We start from the raw sequence: 21,935 nt of genomic DNA, 5'->3' as shown, positions 1-21,935 counted from the left end.
TGTGGTAGTCCCCTACTAATACCTAGGTAGTGGTCTCATGATTGGGGTTTCAGGTACCATTGATCTCAAGTCCTAGGTTTAGACAGACCCTACCGGGGGGAGGGGGGCAAATTGAGTAAAGAGATCGGATATTCGCACCCGCAAAAATGGAGGGTACACCTAAGCCCTAAGGGATAAACTCCTATAGGTCAACCTCCTATAGGATAACCTCCTAGAATAACCTCCTAGGATAACCTTCTAGAATAAGCTTTTAGAATAACCTTCTATAGAATAATATCCTTTAATATAACTTTCTTTAAAATAATATTTTATAAAATAAACTTATAAAATAATTATTTTAATATTAATTTAAATATTTAAATATTTTAATTTTTAAATTAATTAATATAAATATTATTATTATTTTAAAAGAATATTAATTCTTTTAATATTTAAGTATTTATTTTAAAATTTATTTAATATATTATTTAAAAAAGAATTTATATTTTATAAATCTTTATAAGTTTTTAATATTTTAATATTTTAATAAATTATATTTAATTTATTAAATATAATAAAAGTTTAATTATAACTTTTAAAAATACTTTAAAGATAAAACTTTATAAAATTAAATATAAAATATTTTAAAAGATGTAAAAATATTTTTATTATTATAATATTTATATTAATAAAATAATTTATTTAAAATATTTTTAATTTTAATAAAGTTATTTAAATAAAAGAAACTTTATATAAAATATTAAAATTAATTTAAAGTTAATTTAAAATATAAACTTTTATATTAAATTAATAATTTATAAAGAATAAAAATAATAAAATAATAAAAATAATTATTTTTTAAATTAAAGTTAGAAGTAATAATTTTAAAATTATTTAAATTTTAATTTAAATTTATTATAAATAATAACTTTATAAATTTTAATAATAATAATAATAATAATAATTTTAATAATTTTATTTTAATTTATTTAATTAAAGTTTTAAATAATTATATTATTAATAAAATAAAAATTATAAAGGAAAAGAAATTATTATTTAAATATAAATAAATTAAATTTTATTTTAAATTAAAATTTTATTTTAAATAATAATTTTAATATAATAATAAATATAACTTTAATAATTTTATTTAAAATTTAAAATTAAAAGTTTTATAATTATAATTTTTATATAATTTTATTATAAAAGTTAAATTTAAAAGAATTTATAAATTTAAATTTAAAATGTTTATAAACTTTAATATATTTTAAATTAGAATTATAATCTTTAATTATTTTAAATATTAATAACTTTTTTAAATAAAGATTTATTTTTATATAATTATAAATTCTATTATTAATAATTATTTTTATTTATTTATAATAAAGTTATTAAATTTATAAATATAAATAATAAAATATAATTATTTTATTTAAAGATTTTATTTTAATTTAAAATATAATAAATTAAATAATTATTTTTAAATACTTTAATTTATAATATAATAAAGTTAAAATTAAAATTAAATATTAAAAATAGTAAATAAGATTTATATGGTCTTTATAAGTCCTTTTATTAATAAAGTTCTTATATTATTATTTCTTACTTTAAAGCTTAAAAGGTAGCCTTTCTTTCTTTCTTTCTTCTTAAGTAACCTTATTTTTTAAATCTATTTTATTTAATATAAACTTTAAACTTTTATATTATAAAGCTTAAATAAAATTTTAATTAATCAAATAATATTTATTTATAAAATAAAATTAAAACTTTTAAAATAATAATAATTTTTTTATTTATTTTAATTAATTTAAAAATTTAAAATATAATATTTTTATATATAATATTTAATAATATTTAATTAATTTATAATTATTTATAATATTATTTATTATTAAAAATATTTTTATATTATTATATTTAATTATATTTAATTAATTTAAATTAATATTTTTAGTTTTAATATAAATTAATTTATTAAAATTAAAACTATTATAAACTATAAACTTCTTAATTTAATATTAATAAGTATTATATATAAATATTAAAATTTATTATATAATTTAAGCTTTTAAATATAAGTTTATTAAATATAAAATTAAGGTTTACTATAAAAGTATAATAAATAGTTAATTTATAATAAATTTACTATTAAATAATAATTTACTATAAATTTATAGTAGATTTATAAACTATTTTAGTAAATATTTAAGGTATTTACTTTAATATAATAAAACTAACCCTTATAATATAGGGAATTTATAGAATAAAATAAATAATATAAAATTATTAAGAATTATAATTTTATTATAAAATTATTTATAATATAATATTAAATTTAATAATTAAAAGTTTTATTACTTTAAATTAATTAATATAGTTAATAAATTTAATAAAAACTTAAAGTATAATACTTATAAAGATAAAGAATAAAATAATTAAAATTATAAGTTCCTTCTTTAAGTTAAAATTTATAAATTTAAAACTATATTAACTATTAAATAGATCTTTATTTAAAACTATAAAACCTAACCTTAATTATAAAAATATATAAAGATTATTATAGTTATAAAAGGTATTATTTTTAAATTATTAATAAACTTAATAATAATATTAAAGAGATTAAAATTATTTAAAAAAATAAAATTAATAATAAATATTTAACTTTATTAATATTAACTTTAAACTCTATAATTTAAATTTATAAAGGTATAAATAACTTAAATTAAAATATAAAAAATAAATTATAGTTTAAAATTTAAAAATAAGTAATATAAATTATTAATTTAATATATAAGTTAATATATTATATTTTAAAAGAACTTTTTAAAATAATATAAAAATTTATAGTAAAATATAAATAATTATAATTAAATAATATATTAAAAATAAAATATATATATAAAAATACTTTTAAATTATTATAAAGTTTAAAGAATATTATATTTTAAATAAATTAATAAAAACTATTATAATAAAACTATTTAATAAAAATTATAAAAGTAAAATAATCTATTATTTAAATTTATAATTTATTATAAACTCTATAAGGATATTATTAATATAAATAACTATATTTAAATAAATATAAAATAGAAAATTATAAATAAAACTTTATATATTATAATATTAAAAACCTTCTTTAAAAAGTTATAAACTTTAAATATATAAAATAAACTTATAAAACTTATAAAAATATAAATAACTATTTATAATAGCTTAAAAATTAATAATAAAAGAAATATTTATATTATTAAGAAAAGAAATTTAATTAATAAAGTATAAATAAATTATATAAATTCTATATAAGTTAAAAATATAATTAATTTAAAATAAAAATCTATTAATTTATATAGGTATATATTAGAATTATATTTTATAAATTATTATTATATTTTTAAAAAGTTTTTAAAAGCTTAAAAGAAATAAAACTATTAAAAAAGTATATAAAGCTTTTAAAAGAATATAAACTTATAAATAAAAATTTAAACTATAAAGGTTTAAAATTAAAATTTAAATTAAAAATATTATAACTTTTTAAAGAGGAATTAATTAAAGAAATTAAAATAATTCTTAAAGTATTATATAATTAATATAAAAATAAAAAGCTTTTATTATAAATATAGAAAAATACTTTTAAAATATTTAATTATATTAAATTTAATAAATATAATATTAATTATAAATAATTATAAAAAAGTTATTTAATTTAAAATAATTATATATAATAATTATTTATAATAATAATAATAATTTTTATTATAATATATAATATAATATTAATTTATATTAAAGGATTTATTTTATAAATAAAAATATTACTTTATATTTAAAGATTTTAATTATATTAATATTTTTAAAATAACTTTAAAGAAAGTATCTTTTAAAATAATAAAGTAGATTTAATTATATTAAAAATAAAATAAAATAATTCTTTATAAATTTATAAATATTTATAAATAATATATTATTAAATATTTAATTTATAAATTAAAGACTATATTTAATATTTAAAAAAGAAATATATAATATTAAAAACTATAAATAAATAAAACTTTTATAATATAAATAACTTAAATACTTTAAACTTAAAATATTAGAATATTTAATAAATACTTTTAAAAATATAAATTTATAAATTAATAATAATTTAATATAAAATATATATTTTAATTAAAATTATAAAATAAATTTATTATTTATAAAGAAATCTTAAATAAAAAATAAAAATAATATTAAACTTTTATAATTATAAATTAAAATTTATAATTATAATTTATAATTTTATTTATATATAAAGTATTTAAATATATATAAAATTATTATATAATAAATTAAAATAATAATATAATATTTAAAATATTTAAACTTTTTTTTAAAATAATAAAACTTTAATATAATATAAAAGTAAAATTATTAAATATAATAATAAAATATTTAATTAAAACTAAAATATTAAAAACTATTTTAAATTAAAATATAAAATTAAACTTTTTATTTAATATATAAATATAAAATAATAAAGTAGAATACTTAAAGGTATAATTAAATAAAAGATATAAGTTTTATAAAATGTTAAAGTTTTTAACTTTCCTTTAATTAAAAATTAAATAAATAACTATTTATCTTAATAATTAAATATTATTTTATAATTTAAACTAATAAATATTATATTATTAATTTTTTTCTATTATTATTAAAAATAAGAATTTTAAAATTAAATTTAAAATTTAATTAAACTTACTTTAAAATATTTAATTATAAAACTTATATAATAATTATAAATATTTAATTTAAAAAAGAAATATTAATATTTAAAATTATAAATTTAAATTAATTATTTTATAAAGTATTAATTATTAAATATTTATTAAATATAAATTTTTTATTAAAAAATAGTTAATATATAAAATATAATCTTTAATAAATATTAAATATTTAATAATAATTAAAAGATTTTATTAATAAGATTTTATTATAGATATTAAATAATTAGTAGAGTAAATAAAAATATACTTTTAAATAATAATAAAATATAAAATTAAAAAGAAAATCTTCTTAAAACTAAAAGTCTAGAAGGGCTTAATAAAAAGAATTTTAAAAATATAAAAATAAAAATAAATAATTTAAAATAAATTAATAAAATAATCTTATATAAATACTAAATTTATATTACTCTTTATATTATTTAATTATTATTATTAATACTTTTAATATATATTATATAAATATAATTAAATAAAAAATTTATTAATTATTAAATTTAATAAATTTATTATAATAAACTATATTTATAATTAAAATAAAAATAATATTTATAATAAAGTTAAATAGTAATATTTTAATAAAATTTAAATTAAAAGATATTTATATTAAAAGTAAAGATATTAAGAAAATAACTTAAAATTATTAAAATAATATAAAATTTAATAAATTATTTATTTAATAGTCTATTTAAATAAATTAAACTTAATTTTATAAAGTTATATTAAAATAAAATTCTAAATTAAATTAAAAAAAGATTTTATATAATAGAAAGTAAATTTTAAATTATATATAAATATATATTTATAAATTTAATATATAATATTTTTAAAAGTATAAAGTATAATTATTATTAAAAGGATTAATAATATAAAATAAATATAAAAATCTATATTATAACTTTAATAAAATAATTATTTTATATATTAATTATTATTATTATTAAATTTAATTTTAAATTAATTTAATATAATATAATAAATATATTTATTTATATTTTAATTAATTAAAATATTTTATAAAAATATTTTATAATTATAAAAGAAGGGTATTATTTTAATATTTAATAAAATATTATATAAATTAAATCTTACTATTATTATAATAAAAGGAATTTATAAGAATATTTATTAAATTTAAATATTAATAATATTATATAAACTTTATTATTATAAAAATAATATTTTAATTTTTTATATTAATAATATTATTATAATATATTAAAAGAATTAATAAGAATAAATTAATAAACTTATTTAATAACTTTAAAAGAAGTATAAAATTAATAAAAAGATTTAATTTAGTAGTTTTTAAGTATAAAGATTTATAAAGATTGTTTAAATTAATAGATTTAATTAATTTAAACTATATATATAGAAAAATTATTAAGATAGTTAATAAGAAATCTTTTATATAAGGTTTTATAATAATTAAAAATTAAAACTATAAATTAATATTATAAAATTTATTAAAGTTAATTTATATTAATAAAAATTAAATCTATATTATTTATTATAATATTTATTAGATTAAATATTATATTTATTATATTAAAGTTTATATAATTTTTATAAATTTAAGTTAGAAATATTATAATATAATAAATTAAATATTACTTATTTAAGATATTAAATATTTTACTTTTTATTTTATAAATATAAATAAATTTATAGTTATAAGTAATTTTTTTATTAATAATATTATTAATTAAAAGTTTTTAAATATTTATAATAAAGTTATTTAAAGGGATAATTAAATAGAGAGTTAATAAATAAAATATAATTATAATATTAATAATTTAAAGAATTTTTTATTTTAATATAAATAGTAAAATATTATTTTTATAAGTAGATTTTATAGAATTATTAATAAACTTAAATAAAAAGAAAATTAAAATTAAATATAATAATATATAAATTATAAACTTAATAAATTTTAAAATTATTTAATTTAAAATAAAATTATAATATATAGATATTTATAATTATTAGTTATAATAAAAATTTAAAAAGTACTATTAGTAGAATATATTTTATTAATTTAAATAATAATAAATAGATTAATTAATATTATTAATTAGAAAATAAAATAGATTTTTCTAATAATTAGGTTTAAAAATATTAATTATTAATAAAAATTAAAACCTATTAAAAGATTTATAGGTATAAATAAAATAGAAAAAGATTAAAGTTTAATTTATTATAATATATTAATTTAAAAGGTATATTAAATATAAAGATTAAGTTTATTATAAAAGTATAATAAATAGTTAATTTATAATAAATTTATTATTAAATAATAGTTTATTATAAATTTATAATAAATTGATAAATTATTATAATAAATATTTAAAATATTTACTCTTTAATATAATAAAACTAACCTTTATAATATAGGAATTTATAAGATAAAATAAATAATATAAGATTATTAAAAACTATAATTTTATTATAAAATTATTTATAATATAGTATTAAATCTAATAAAATTAGTAAAAATAAGTAAAAATAAAGCTACTATTTCTCTAACTAAAGTTTTAATTTACTTCTACTACTTAAAAGTAGTCATTTAATTTACTTTATACTTTAACTTATTAAATTAAAATATAATTAAATAAAATAACTATATTTTATTATATATATATTATTTAAGTTTATAATTTAATAATTTTATAAAAATAAAATAATTATTAATAATTAAATTTATAATTATATAAAAGTAAATATTTATTTTAAATAAAGAATTATTAATATTTAAAATAATTAATATATTTTTAAAAATTAAAATTATAAGTTTAATTTAAAATATATTATAATTTAAAAGAATTTTAAATTTAAATTTAATAAATATAAAACTTTAATTCTTTTTTAAAATAAGAAGGTTAAAAACTAAAAAAGTTTAAATTAAATTAAAATTAAAATTAAATTATAATATAATAAAATAATTAAATAATAATTATTAAAGTTTTATAATTATAAGTTTTTTAATTTTATATTTAAAAATAAATTAATTTAATATATATTAAAATATTCCTTTTAAATATAGTTAAAAACTTATAATTATAATTTTATAATTAGTTTTTATTTAACTATATTATATTATTATAACTTTATTTAATTTTAACTTTATTTAAACTTCTTAAACTTTTTAATATTTTTTTAAAGAAGTTAAATTTAAAAGGAGTCTTTAAGTTTAAGTTTAAAATTTTTATAAATCTTAATTTCCTTTAAATTAAACTTTATAATTTTTTAACTTTTTAAAAATATATTAATTATTTTAAATATTAATAACTTTTTTAAAATAAAAGTTTTTTTTTATATAATTATAAATTTAATTATTAATAATTATTTTTTTATTTATATTAAGTAAAACTATTAGAATTATAAACTTAAATAATAAAATATAGTTATTTTATTTAAATATCTTTAATTTAATAATATAATAAATTAAGTCCTTTTAAATATAAAGTTAAGATTTATAATTATAATTTTCTAATTAAGTTTTTATTTAATTATTTTATTATATTATAATTTATTTAACTTTATTTAAACCTTTTAAACTTTATAAAAGTTTTACTTTTATAAGTATAAACTTTAGTTTAGAATTTTTAAGTTTAAGTTTAAGATTTTTATAAATTTTAATATACTTTAAATTAAATTTATAATTTTTAATTTTTAAAAATATATTAATTATTTTAAATAATAATAATTTCTTTTTAAAGTAAAGATTTATTTTTATATAGTTATAAATTTAATTATTAATAGCTATTTTTTTTTATAAAACTATTAGAACTATAAATCTAAATAATAGAGTATAGTTACCTTATTTAAAGGTTATTTCTTAGTTTAGTAGGTTAGCTAAGCGACTGCTTTTAAGTGGTTTTACTTATAGAGCTAATGGATAAATATTTACTTAAGTAGAGTTAGAACCCTTAAAGGAATAATAACTTTATTTTCACTTATTTCAACTAACTTACCTAAGTTATATAATAATATTATATATAGTACTTAATAGTGTTAAGATTAAGTAGTTTATAGTTTATAATAGCTTTAACCTTTAACGGGCTAACGGTATTAACCTAAATAGACTAAACATAGCCTAATATACTAGTATAAAAAGGTATCTTCTAATAATAGATAGTATTATAAATATAATAAATTATAAAGTTATTATAAAAAATTCTATATAATAAACTTAACTAAGCTAATCTTTAAAAGATATATTATATTTTATCCCTTTAAAACCCTAACTATTTACTTCTAGCTTAATAGTAGAACTAAAAAATATAAATAGTTTATAATAAGTTAAGTAATTATTATAATAATTAGGTGGAAGTTATAAAAAAGTATTTTAAAGGTACTTTAATATTTAGTTATACCCTTTTTTTAAGCTTATTAAAAATAAATAATATTTATTTATCTTTTTTAAAAGGTAAAATTAATTTTATATTAAATTTAAACTTAATAAACCTTTAAATCTTTTTTTATTTATATTATTATATTTAATATTATAATTTATTATAATTTTAATTTTCTTTTTATATTATTTATAATATTATTAAAAATAGGTAATAAAAGGAGATTTTAAATAAATTTAAATAATAATAAGAAATTTAAATACCCTTTTAATAAATAATACTTTTATTTAAAAATAAAATAAAATTAAATCCTTTAATAGAAAATAAATATTCTTAAAATAGTTAAAATTATTTTAAAAATTAAAGAAAATTTAAAATTAATTAATATTATTTTATTATTTATAACTTATAATTTATAATAATATAATAGTTAAATAATAAATTTTAAAAGTTTATATTTTTAATTATAATCTTTTATAATAATAAAATAGAAGTAATTTATATACTTAATTATATTAATAAAAGTATTAAAATTATTAAAATATTTATATAAAATTTAAAAGTAGAAGAAAATAAATTTATATTTAATTATTATAATAAAATAAATTTAAAACTTTTAATAATAACTTTAAAAGATTTCTAAAATATTTTTAAAATTATTTAGAATTTAATTAATTTTATTTATTAATAAAAATATTAAAATTTTTAATTTTTTATTAATATTTTAAAACCTTAAAGTTAAAATAAAATTAAAAAAATACTTTAAAATTAAGTTTTTTTTTAAATTATAAAGTTAAATCTTTTAAAATTTAATTAAATATACTTTAAATTTATTAAATATTAAAAATAAAATAATTAAAGTTATTTAAATAATTTAAATTAATATATTTAAATAAATTAAAAAAGTATAAAAAATTAAAATAAAATATAAAGAAAATAATAAAACTTTAATAAAAAGGATAAAAGGAGCTTTTTAAAGTAATATTATAACTTTTAAAGAATTTAAAGTTTATTATATATAAAAATTAGAATTAAAAATTTTAAAATAAAAGTTTATATATTTAATTTAATTAAAATATTTAAAAAAGTAACTTTAAACTTATTTTAAAATTTAATTTTTTAATAAGAATAAAAGTTAACTATTTATTATTATTATAATAATATTTATTATTATATTTTAAACTATTTAATATTAATAGAAATTATAATATTTATAAATTAAGTTTAAAGTTATAATAATTATTAATTAAAAGGTTATTAAAATAGAATTAAAATAAAGAAAGAAAATTATCTTAACTATTTATTAAAATAATATTTAAAATAAAAGTTAAATTAATAATTAAAATTAAAAAAGAAAATAATAAAGATTTATAATATTTTTATAATTTTAAAAAGTAATTATAATATAAAGTTAAAAGTATAATAAAATTAATTTTAATATTTAAATTTAAATAAATTTAATTAATATTGTTTTTATAAAAATTTAATTTAAAAATTAAAGAAATTTTTAATATTTATTAAAAAGATTAAATATTTAATATTTATTTATAAAGTTTTTAAGTTTTTTTTTAATTAAAAATTATTTTAAAAATTAAAAGGAAATTTAAAATATTTTTATTATTTAAAGTATATTTTAAGTTTATTTTATTATTAAAATTTTAAATTTATAATATTTTTAATAAAGTTAAAAGATTTTAAAAATTAATAATTTTAATAAAATAATCTATATATTATTTAATAAATTATAAAATTCTTTATAAAAATTAAAATAAAATATTTATTATTATATTATTTTTTAATTAATAATTTTAATTTAAATAATAAAAATAATAAAAGTTAAGAGAAATAAATAAAAAATATTTTTTTATTTTTTTAATTATATTTATAATTAAAAGGCTTAAAAAGTTTTTATAAAGGTTAAAATAAAAAGAATTTTTAAAGAAAGATAAATTATATAATTAAAATTAAAAAGAAATATTATTATTTTTTTATTTTATTTATTATTATTAAAAGAGTTAAAAATCTTTAAAAGTAATTAAAAAATTTAAAATTAAATAAATTATTTTATTAAAATTTAATAAAAGTTAATTTTATTTATTTTTAAAAAATAATACTTTTAATTTTATATTAATTATTTAATTTAATAAAATAATAATTAAAATTATTATTTTTTATTATTTATTTTTAAATTTTAAATTAATTATTAAAATAAAATATATTTTAAAAATTAATTTAATAAATATTTATTATTAAATTTATATTAAAAAAATAAATAAAAATAGTATTTATATATATTATAATTATTATAAATTTAAAATAATATTATTTAAAATTAATATTTCTATTATATTCTAATTATTTATTATAGGTTTTAAATAATTATATTAATATTATATAATTATCTATTTAAATAATATTTTAATTTTTTTAGAATAAAAAGAATATAAGAAATATATTTAAATAATTATAAATTAATTATTATTAATTAAACTTTATAGGAATTTTAAAAGTATTATTTTTTTAAAAGATTAAATTCTTAAAATTTTAATTAAAAAAAGAATTTAAATAAATTTAATTAAATTAAAACTATTTAAAATAATCTATTTTATTATTTATTATAATATTTAAGTTTTTTAAGTTTTATAATTTTATTAAAGGTTTATTAAAAGTATTTTAAAATTATTTAATTTTTAATAAATAATTATTTAATATAAAATAAAATTAAAAGTTTAATGAAGTTAATCTATTTATATTTAAAACTTAAAACTTAAAAGCTTTTAAAAACTTAAAATTAAATTTTAATAAATATTTTTATTTTAATATTATAATTTAATATTTTATATTTAAATTAAATATAATATTTTAATAAAGTAATTATTTTAATAATTTTTAAAATATATTATTAAAAATATATCTTAATAATACTTTATTATTTTTAATTAAAAAGTTTATTAATATAAAATTTAATTAAATAACTATAATAAAATTAAGTATTATTATTAATAATTTTAAATATTAATAATAATACTTTAAGAAAGTTTAAAATTTATTATTATTATTTTAAATTATAATAATTTTTATAGTTTTATAAAATAAAAGAATTAATTTAAAAATAAGTTTAATAATTAATATATTTAATTAAATTTAATTTTATTATTAAATATTATTTTAATAAAATTAATTTAATTAATAAGTTTTAAAGAAATTTAATTATATATTAAAGGAAAACCTTTAAATATAAGTTAAATTTTAATTTTAAAATTAAAGATAATTATAATTATTAAAAGGATTTATAATTTTACTTAAAAATTAATAATAAATTAAAATTTAAATTATAATTAAAAATATTATAATATATAAAGTTTTAAAAATAACTCTTTTTAATAAAGTATATTTAAGTTTATAACTCCTTTATAAAATAATTTATAATAAAAGTTTAAATTTAAGTATATATATTTAATATTAATATAATATATTTAAAGTTTTACTTTATTTATAAATTTAATTTATAAAACTTAAAAAAAAACTTTATAATTTAAATTATAATTAAAAATATAATTTTAAATAATATTTTTAAATAATTTTAATTATAAAATTTAAAATAAACTTTTATTAAAAGAAATATATATATATATTAAAATAAAAGTTTTAAAATAAAAGATTTTATAAATTTATTATAATAATTTATTAAATAAATATTAAGGATAAATTAAAATATAAACTTTTTTAAAAATACTTTTAATAACTTAAATTAAAAGTCTTTATAATAAAATATATATACTTATATAATATATTATATATATATATATTATATTATTATTTATATAAAAGCTTATTTTATTATTAATTTTATTAAAGTTTATATAAAATTTAATATAAACTTTATAATTAAACTTTTAATTATTATTATAAATAATAAAAAATAAATTTAATTTTAATAATTATAAATTATTTTATTAAAATAAGTTTTTTTAATTTATATTATAATAAATATTATAAAGTTTAATAAAATCTTTATAAAAGATTAAATATAAATAAAAGATTTTATAAAAATTATTATTAATTAAAATATAATTTTTATAAATAATTTCTAAAAACATTATATAGATTTAATAATATTAAAAATTATTATATTATTATTTACTATTTATAAGATAATAAATAAATAAAAAAATAAATTAAATTTTAAAGTAATACTTAAAGTTATTTATAATTAAAAATATTTAAAATTAATTAAAACTATTATATATTATATTTTTATATATAATTTAATATAAAATATAATAATTAAAATAAGTTTATTTAAAGTATTATTAAAATATAAACTCTTTATTATTTTATATAATTAATAATTTATTAAAGATAATATATATAAAAAAGTATTAATAATAAAGGAGTAATTAAAAGTTTTAATAAATTTATTTAAAATATTAAAAGAATTAAAAAATTATTAAAGTTTAAATTTAAAATTATAATATATATTATTAATTTAAGTAATTTAAAATTAATAAATAAGTATTTTTAATAATTAAATATTTTATTTAAAGAATAAAAATTAATTTATAAAGAGTTAATTTATTTAAAATTTTAATTTAAATTAATAAGTAGGTTTATAATTTAATTTTTTTAAGAAATACTTTTAAATATATAATATTTTTATATAAGTTAGTTAGAATTATAAATAGTTAAAATAATAGAGAGTTTATAAAAGAATATTATAAATTTATTAAATTTAAAAATAAATAAGTTAAATAGAAATTAAAGAAGATTTAAAATTATTAAGAAATTAAAAGTATTTTTATTATTTAATAAAATAAAAAATAGTTAAATAAGTATAACTTTTAAATATTAAAAAGTATTTATAGATAAAACTATTTAAAAATATTAAAAAGAAAGAATTTTAATATTTTTAAAAGAGAATTTAAAATAAATAAATAAAAAAGATTAAAGTTATAATAAATAGAAAATAAATAAATAATAATTAAATAATAAGAAATAAATATTAAAGAGTAATTAATAAGGTAGATAATAATAAAGTAAATAAATAATAAATAATTTATAAAGATTTTATAATAGATTAATAAAAATAAAATATAGTTAAAATATAAATTTAATAAAAGTTTAATAAAAAGTTAATAAAATAAATAAAGATAGAATAAATAAACTATAAATATTTAATAAAGTATTTAAGAATAAATATTAAGAAATAAATATTATTAATTAATAATTAAAAAGAGTTAATTAATTATAATATTAAAATTAAAAAGTTATTATAAAAAAGTAGTATAAAATATATTAAGGATAAACTATTTTAAACTATTTAAACTTATAGTAAATTAAAATTTTATTTTTAAAGTAATATAAAAGGGTATTATTATTTTACTTTAAAACTTTAAAATTTTATTTTTATAATTTTATTTATTAATTTATAATATATTTAATTAACTTTTTAAAAAGATTATTTTTATTTTATAAATTATTTTTAAAGTAATAAGAGATATATTTAAAATTATAATTTAAAGGTTTTATTTATTATATTTATAATTTTAAAAGAGTTTTTAAATTAAAATATATTAGATTAAAAATTTATTATTTATAAAATTAAATATATTATATTATAATAACTATTTATAAAATTTTTAAAAGTTTTTTATAAATATTATTTAAATTATTTTTAAATTAAACTTTATTAATTAAAGAAATATAAAGTAATTATAATTTATATTTAAAAATATTAGTTTTTATAATTTCTTTATTTTAAAGTAGTTAGTATTATTTTTTTAAGTAAATATTAGATAGTTTATATTTAATATTAAAATTTATTATTTTTTTATTTTTTTAAATTATTTTTAAATTTAAAATTTTTAATTTTTTTAAAATATTAAATTATTATTAAAGTTATTAATAAATATATTTATTAAAGTATTAATTAATTAAAGTTATAAAATTATAAATTTATTTATTTAAATTAATAAAAGTAAAGGTTTTATATTATTTATAATTTTTTTAAAAGGGTTTTATAAAATAAATATTAAAAATTAAATTAATAATTAAAAATCTTTAAAAAATTAATTATTTTATAATTTAATAAGAAATTTACAGTAAATTTATTATAATATAAAGTAAATAATATTTTATAATATATTAATTATAATAAAACTTTTAAATTAATAATAATATAAAATATTTTTTTATAAAAATAGTTAAATATTTTAATTTATTTTAAAAGGTATATATATATATATATTATAAAGTATTTAAAATTTAATTATTTAATTTTATATTTTTATATTTTTTTATAATTTAAATAAAAGTAATTAAATAAATTAATATTTATAAAAGTCTTCTTTATATTTTTATAAAAAAGTATAATATATCTTTTAACTTTAAAAGGATAGTTAAAAATTAGATAAACTTTATAAAGGATAAGGAATTTTTAAAAGTTTAAGAAACTTTTAATAGATTTTTCTATTTAAATTTTTAATAAAATAGTAATTTTATAGTTATTTTTAATAAGTTTAGGGTTATATAAAATAATTATAGGTTTTTATTTATTATTTTAATAAAAGTTTTTAAAGATTTTATTATTATTAATATTTTTATTATAATAGTTTAAAGAGAAAAAGTTATTAATATTAAAAGTAATAAGGTTAATATAATTATTATTAGAGTTTTCAAGAGTTAAATTTAATTTAATAAAATATTTATAAAAAGGATTTATTTTATTATTAAATAAAGATTAATAAAATAGTATATAAAATTATTAAAAAGAAGGATTATTTATAAATATTATAATTATTATTAAAAAAGGAAAGAGTTATATAGTAATAAAATTTATTAATTAGAAGTAAGATTATTAAATAAGGATTTTTAATTAATAAAAGATTATTAAAAAAGTTTTTAAAAGAATTATTTAATTTTAATTATTTAAATATATTAATAATATTTATAATAATTATAAAATAATAATAAAGGATATTAAATAATTAAAGAAAGGAAGTTAATTAAGGATTTAATAAAGTTAATTATTAAATAAAAAATAAAAATAAAAGAGAAAGGTAGTTATTTAAAAGGAAAGTTAATTAGTTTATACCTTTATAAAATATAATAAAAATTATTAAAAGATTTAATAAGTTATTAAAATTAATTAATAATAATAAATAAAAAAGGTCTTTAAAAATATAAATAAAGATAATTAATATTAATTAATAATAATAGTTAAGAATAGTTTTTAAAGAGAGGTATAATTATAATAATTAGATAAAAGTTATAAAAATACTTTAAAGGTATTTTAATATTTAGTTATATTTCTTCTTAAGTTTATTAAAAATAAATAATATTTATTTATTTCTTTTAAAAAATAAGAATTAATTTTATATTAGATTTAAACTTAATAAATCTTTAAATCTCCTTTTATTTATATTATTATATTTAATATTATAATCTATTATAATTATTTTTAAATAGTTTTATTTATAATATAATAAAGTTAATAAATAAATATTTATTTAAATAAAGTTAAAACTTTTAAAAAATAATAATTTTATTTTTATTTATTTTAATTTATTTATATTTACTTAAATTATATAATAACTTTATATATAATATTTAATAATATTAAAATTAATTTATAATTTATAATAATTTTAATATTTAATAAATTAATTTATATTAAAGTTAATAATATTATTTTAAATTAATAAAATATAATTTAATATATTAATATAAAAGTATTTTTAATAATAAATAGTATTATAAATAATTATAAAGTTATTATAAAAGTTTTATATAATAAATTTAATTAAAATAAATTTTAAAATATATTATATTTTATTCTTTTAAAATCTTAATTATTTATTTTAACTTAATAGTAAAATTAAGAAAATATAAATAATTTATATATTAAAATATTTTAATAAATTAATTAAAATAATTAATAAATAAAATTAAATAAAAATAATTATAAATAATTAAATAATTAAATAATTAAATAATTAAATAATTAAATAATTAAATAATTAAATAATTAAATAATTAAATAATTAAATAATTAAATAATTAAATAATTAAATAATTAAATAATTAAATAATTAAATAATTAAATAATTAAATAATTAAATAATTAAATAATTAAATAATTAAATAATTAAATAATTAAATAATTAAATAATTAAATAATTAAATAATTAAATAATTAAATAATTAAATACTTAAATAATTAAATAATTAAATAATTAAATAATTAAATAATTAAATAATTAAATAATTAAATAATTAAATAATTAAATAATTAAATAATTAAATAATTAAATAATTAAATAATTAAATAATTAAATAATTAAATAATTAAATAATTAAATAATTAAATAATTAAATAATTAAATAATTAAATAATTAATTAATTTAAATTTAATTTTATTTATTAAATTAATTTAAATTTAAATAAGTTAATAATTTATAAAATATTAATTTAAAATTCTTTTAAAATATTTTAATTAAATAAAATTTAATTATATAATTAATAATAATTTATTAAAATTTATTAAAACTTATTAAGGTTTATTAAACTTTATTAAAACTTATTAAAGTTAATTAAAATTAATTTAAATAAAATAATAATTTTAAATTAATAATATTTTAATTTATAATTAATTAAAATATTTATTATTATATTAATATATTAATAAATAAAATATTTAAAATTTTTAAATAAAAATCTTTATTTTTTAATTAAATTATTTTATAAATAATATTTTATAATATTATATTTTAAAATAAAATTATATTTTTAATATATTTTAAATTATAAAATTTAAATTTATAATTTTAATTTATATAAAATTAAAATAAATTTATAAAATAATATATTATAAATATTTTAATTAAATAATTATAATTATAAATTATTATTTATAATTTTATAAGAGTTAATATTTATTTACTTAATAATTATATTTACTTACTTAATTTTTTTAACTACTTACTTAATATAAGAATTTATATATAGGGCCTATATAAAACTATATACTTAACTAAAATTCTTTAAATTTTTAATACTTTTAATATAAGCCCCTTTTAGCACCCCTTTTAGCACCCCTTCTGGCACCCCTTCTGGCACCCCTTCTGGCACCCCTTCTGGCACCCCTTTTGACACCCCTTCTGGCGCCCCTTCTAGCACCCCTTCTAACGCCCCTTCACCTTCACCTTCACCTTCACCTTCACCTTCACCATTTAGTCTACACACATTCAAGTATTAACTAAATATTTAGATATTAACTAAATGTTAAAAGGTTAGAAGTTAAGAAGGTAAAAATAAAGATTATACTCTTTTTAACCTTCTAATATCCCTTCTAACCCTTTAACACTCTAAACTTCTAACCTTTTAATATTTAGTTAGTATTTAAATACTTAGTTAATACCTAAATATATATAACCTAAAAGGTATACTAAAAGGTATACTAAAAGGTATACTAGAAGGAGCTTATACTAAAAGTATTAAAAATTAAAAAAGGAAATTATACTATAAAGTCTCTTAATATTAACTTAAAAAGTATTTATAAATATAAAGAAGTTATTTAGAAAAATTAATATTAAGTAAATAATTAATAAAACTAAATAAGTAGATATAATTATTAAATAAGTAGATAATAACTTATTTTAAATTATTATACTTTTAATAAAAATTATATTATTTAAATCTTTTATTAATTATTTTTATTATTTTCTTTTATATTTTTATTATTTATTTTTAATATATTTAAAATAAACTTTATAAATAAAATAATTTAATTTAAATAATAATTATAATAATTATTTTAATTTTAAAAATAAATATATATTTTATATTATTAAAAATAATATTTATTTTATATTAAATTAATAAATATAATATTAAATATAATATATATAAATTAAATAATTAATATTTATTATCTTTATAATTCTTTTTATAATCTTTTTATAATTTTCTTTATAATTTTCTTTATAATTTTTTATAATTTTTTATAATTTTTATATTAATAATAAAATAATAAAAACTATTATTTATTTTTAATATAAATATATATATTTATATATATTAAAAAATCTTTATAGATAATTAAAGTTTAATATAAACTCTATTTAAGTGTTTTATTTAATAAAATCTCTTAAAGATAGTAAGTTCTAATATTTAGTGTCCTTTAACTTATACCTACATTAAACTAGACTTATAACATAAAGCCCCTAGGTAAGTCTCCTACTCTAAGCATTCAATCTTCTAGAGAAGACTAATTCAGCATCCTGTCCATCCTTCTCGGAAACGATGGACCGACTACTAAAAGAATGAGTTATTGCTCAGCCAAGCAGGTCATATAACCTCGTTCTCGGAGATGTTAGCACCTCACAACCCTCCCCATTCAGCAAGCGGGGGGGGGGGGGGTTCAACGTACCGCAAGGGTCTGCAAGGTACGTACCGCGCAGCACCAGAAGGAAGGAAGGACGCTCGCTGCCTTGCTGATGTGGATCCCGGTAGGCACCCATTTTGGGCACTACTTCAGACCTCTCTCTGCAGACGTAGTTAGACAGTCCAACCTACAGAATACACACCACCACACCCCACTAGAATTCACACTGATAAGGTCGAGCTGATGAGACATACATTCCCAAAATCAAATTTACCACACCATCACAATTTTCTTTTCCTCATCATTAATTTACGTCATGGTCGACCAACCCGAGGACCTCGCCGGCCTTTTGGCCAAGTACAAGGCCGAGTTCGAGCCTTCCCGCCCCGGTGTCCCCGGTGGCACCCTGTGAGATGCCCTCATCTGCCTTTTCGCCCAACACAGTCACGATCTTGCACTGCTTGACCCCAGCGTTTTCAGCTCCCCACCCCCTGGTTCACTTGATTTGTCCTTTCCCTCAAGCACTCCTGCTCCTCGGCCTATCTCGTCGAGCTTCTTTTGTCCCTTGCAAGCACCATCGAGTTCCTTGTGAGCAGTTTGGAAGTGCCCCTGCCGCTGATCCCACGTGCCATCGGCGCGCTGACAGCCTCTGGGACTTCAATATTTGGAGGTGTTCTTGTGCCCCCCTTCGCAATCAGTTTCCACGTCCCTGGTGTTTGCATATGCTTGTCGTTGTTTGAAGCCTTCTTACTGTTTCAGTTTATGGCCGCCATGAACTGTACTAACCATGCAATGAAGCAACGTCGACGCCATCGAGGGCGAGGCCTTCGAGCCGGTCGAGCCTCCCCCGGCCGAGCCCCTGCCTGCGCCGCCGGTCGCCCCTGCCCCGGCCGAGTCGATCCTGCCTCCTGCCGTCGCCGCTGCGTTGGCCGCAGGCCCCGCCGCCGCCGCCGAGGACGACGAGGAGGAGGAGAAGAAGAAGCAGGAGAAGAAGAAGGAGAAGCCCAAGCCCGCGCCCGTGCCCGCGCCCGCACCAGCACCAGCACCAGCACCCGCACCCGCACCCGCGCCTGCCTGGCCCGCCCCCCGCCAGGGCCCTGAAGCCCACCCAGGGCAAGGGCAAGAAGCGCCCGGCTTCTGATGCCGGGTCTGACCCCCGGCAGAAGAAGCTGGAAAGCTTCTTTGTCAAGAAGTAATTGTTGTTTTGTGGAGATTACAAAAAAAAAAAAAAAAAAAAACAGACTTGCCCGGCCTCAGCGCACTTGCTTGGCTGTTCAGTTGGATTTGACAGCCAAGCCGAGCGTTTGAATCACCAGCTACGAGCACCAGCACTTGCTTGGCTGTTCAATCCGGCCTCACCCTGTCTTCGTTCCATCACGCTAGCTGTGCCACGACGACGAGGCTCTCCACGAGCAGTCCAGCACTTGCTTGGCTGTTCAATCTGGCTGCCTGTGGTCCAGGAATTGAAACTAGCGGCCTGGCATCACTTGCTGGATCAATCAGTACGTCCAAACAGCCTCCCGCCGATCATACTAGCAGGTATTCGAACCACGCTGACAGCCCAAGCAGTCGCATGCCAGCTTAAGCATTCTATCTCGAAACTCGCCTCGGTCGAGCGTGGGTTCCTGGGTTAATCAGTATGTCTGACCTTCCTGTCGCTCCACGTACCAGCACACTGTTCGAGCCACGCTGACAGCTTAACAGTCGCTTGCTGGCTCCAGCATGCCCCTCGGACTCGCCACAGTCGAACGTCGCTTGCTGGCTAAAGCATGCTGTGCTGCGCCCACCTCGGTTGAGCATCGCTTGATGGCTCATTCAGTATGTCTGAGGTCCTCCTCCCCACTGAACAGTCCGAGCTTTACTAACAGCTCGTCGGAACAGTCGCTTCCTGGCTCAACCATGCCCGGCGTATCTTCATCTCGAAAACATCTTGGAACACGGTGGCGACATCGGCAAACACACCGATCAATTTGCTCGAGGGTTGTTGACATGAGGTTGGCAACTAGCGCTTGCTTACCTAAGTCGTCGCCAGGCACCAACCATGGCTGGTGTGGTTGGGGAAGTTTGCACAGTACTGTAGTCCCAGATAGGGAGTCCCGCAGACTCCGGAGATAGGGGAAGACAACGCCCAATCCAACCACAATTTGCTCCGCTCGCCCGCACGTTGAATCGTGCAATTCTACCACACTGACCGGGGTTGGGCCAACGTGTTGCGATCCAGGGCCCCGCCTTTTTCTGCAACAGGTCCTTGCTCGGAAAACCCCCACACACATGGGAAGCAAGACAGCATACATAACCCCTCCAGACACACCATGCTTGGCCTGCACCTCACGCAAAGGAGGAAAAGAAGGAGAAAAGGGAAAAAAGAGTTATAACTTGCTTGCAACTATATTTTTTGCAAGTGTTATGATAGATAGCCTTTGATAGTGCGGCAGATAAATTAAAAAGTTGAA

The 21,935-nt window shown here is 13.3% G+C and overlaps 1 protein-coding gene across 1 annotated transcript; it reads left to right on the top strand.

Moving 5' to 3' along the window:
* Positions 1 to 19,798: 19,798 nt before the first annotated feature.
* On the top strand, positions 19,799 to 20,623 carry KVR01_012113 (uncharacterized protein; the record flags this gene model as incomplete). Its single annotated transcript, XM_044787920.1, has 2 exons — positions 19,799 to 19,890; positions 20,281 to 20,623. The coding sequence occupies 2 exons, from the start codon at positions 19,799 to 19,801 to the stop codon at positions 20,621 to 20,623; spliced, it is 435 nt and encodes a 144-aa protein (XP_044639194.1).
* Positions 20,624 to 21,935: the final 1,312 nt, after the last annotated feature.

Source organism: Diaporthe batatas, assembly GCF_019321695.1.
Source record: "Diaporthe batatas strain CRI 302-4 chromosome Unknown Contig00017, whole genome shotgun sequence".
NCBI classification, from domain to species: domain Eukaryota; kingdom Fungi; phylum Ascomycota; class Sordariomycetes; order Diaporthales; family Diaporthaceae; genus Diaporthe; species Diaporthe batatas.
The sequence above is the reverse complement of the archived record's forward strand: the minus strand, read 5'-3'. Positions and strand labels throughout refer to the sequence as shown.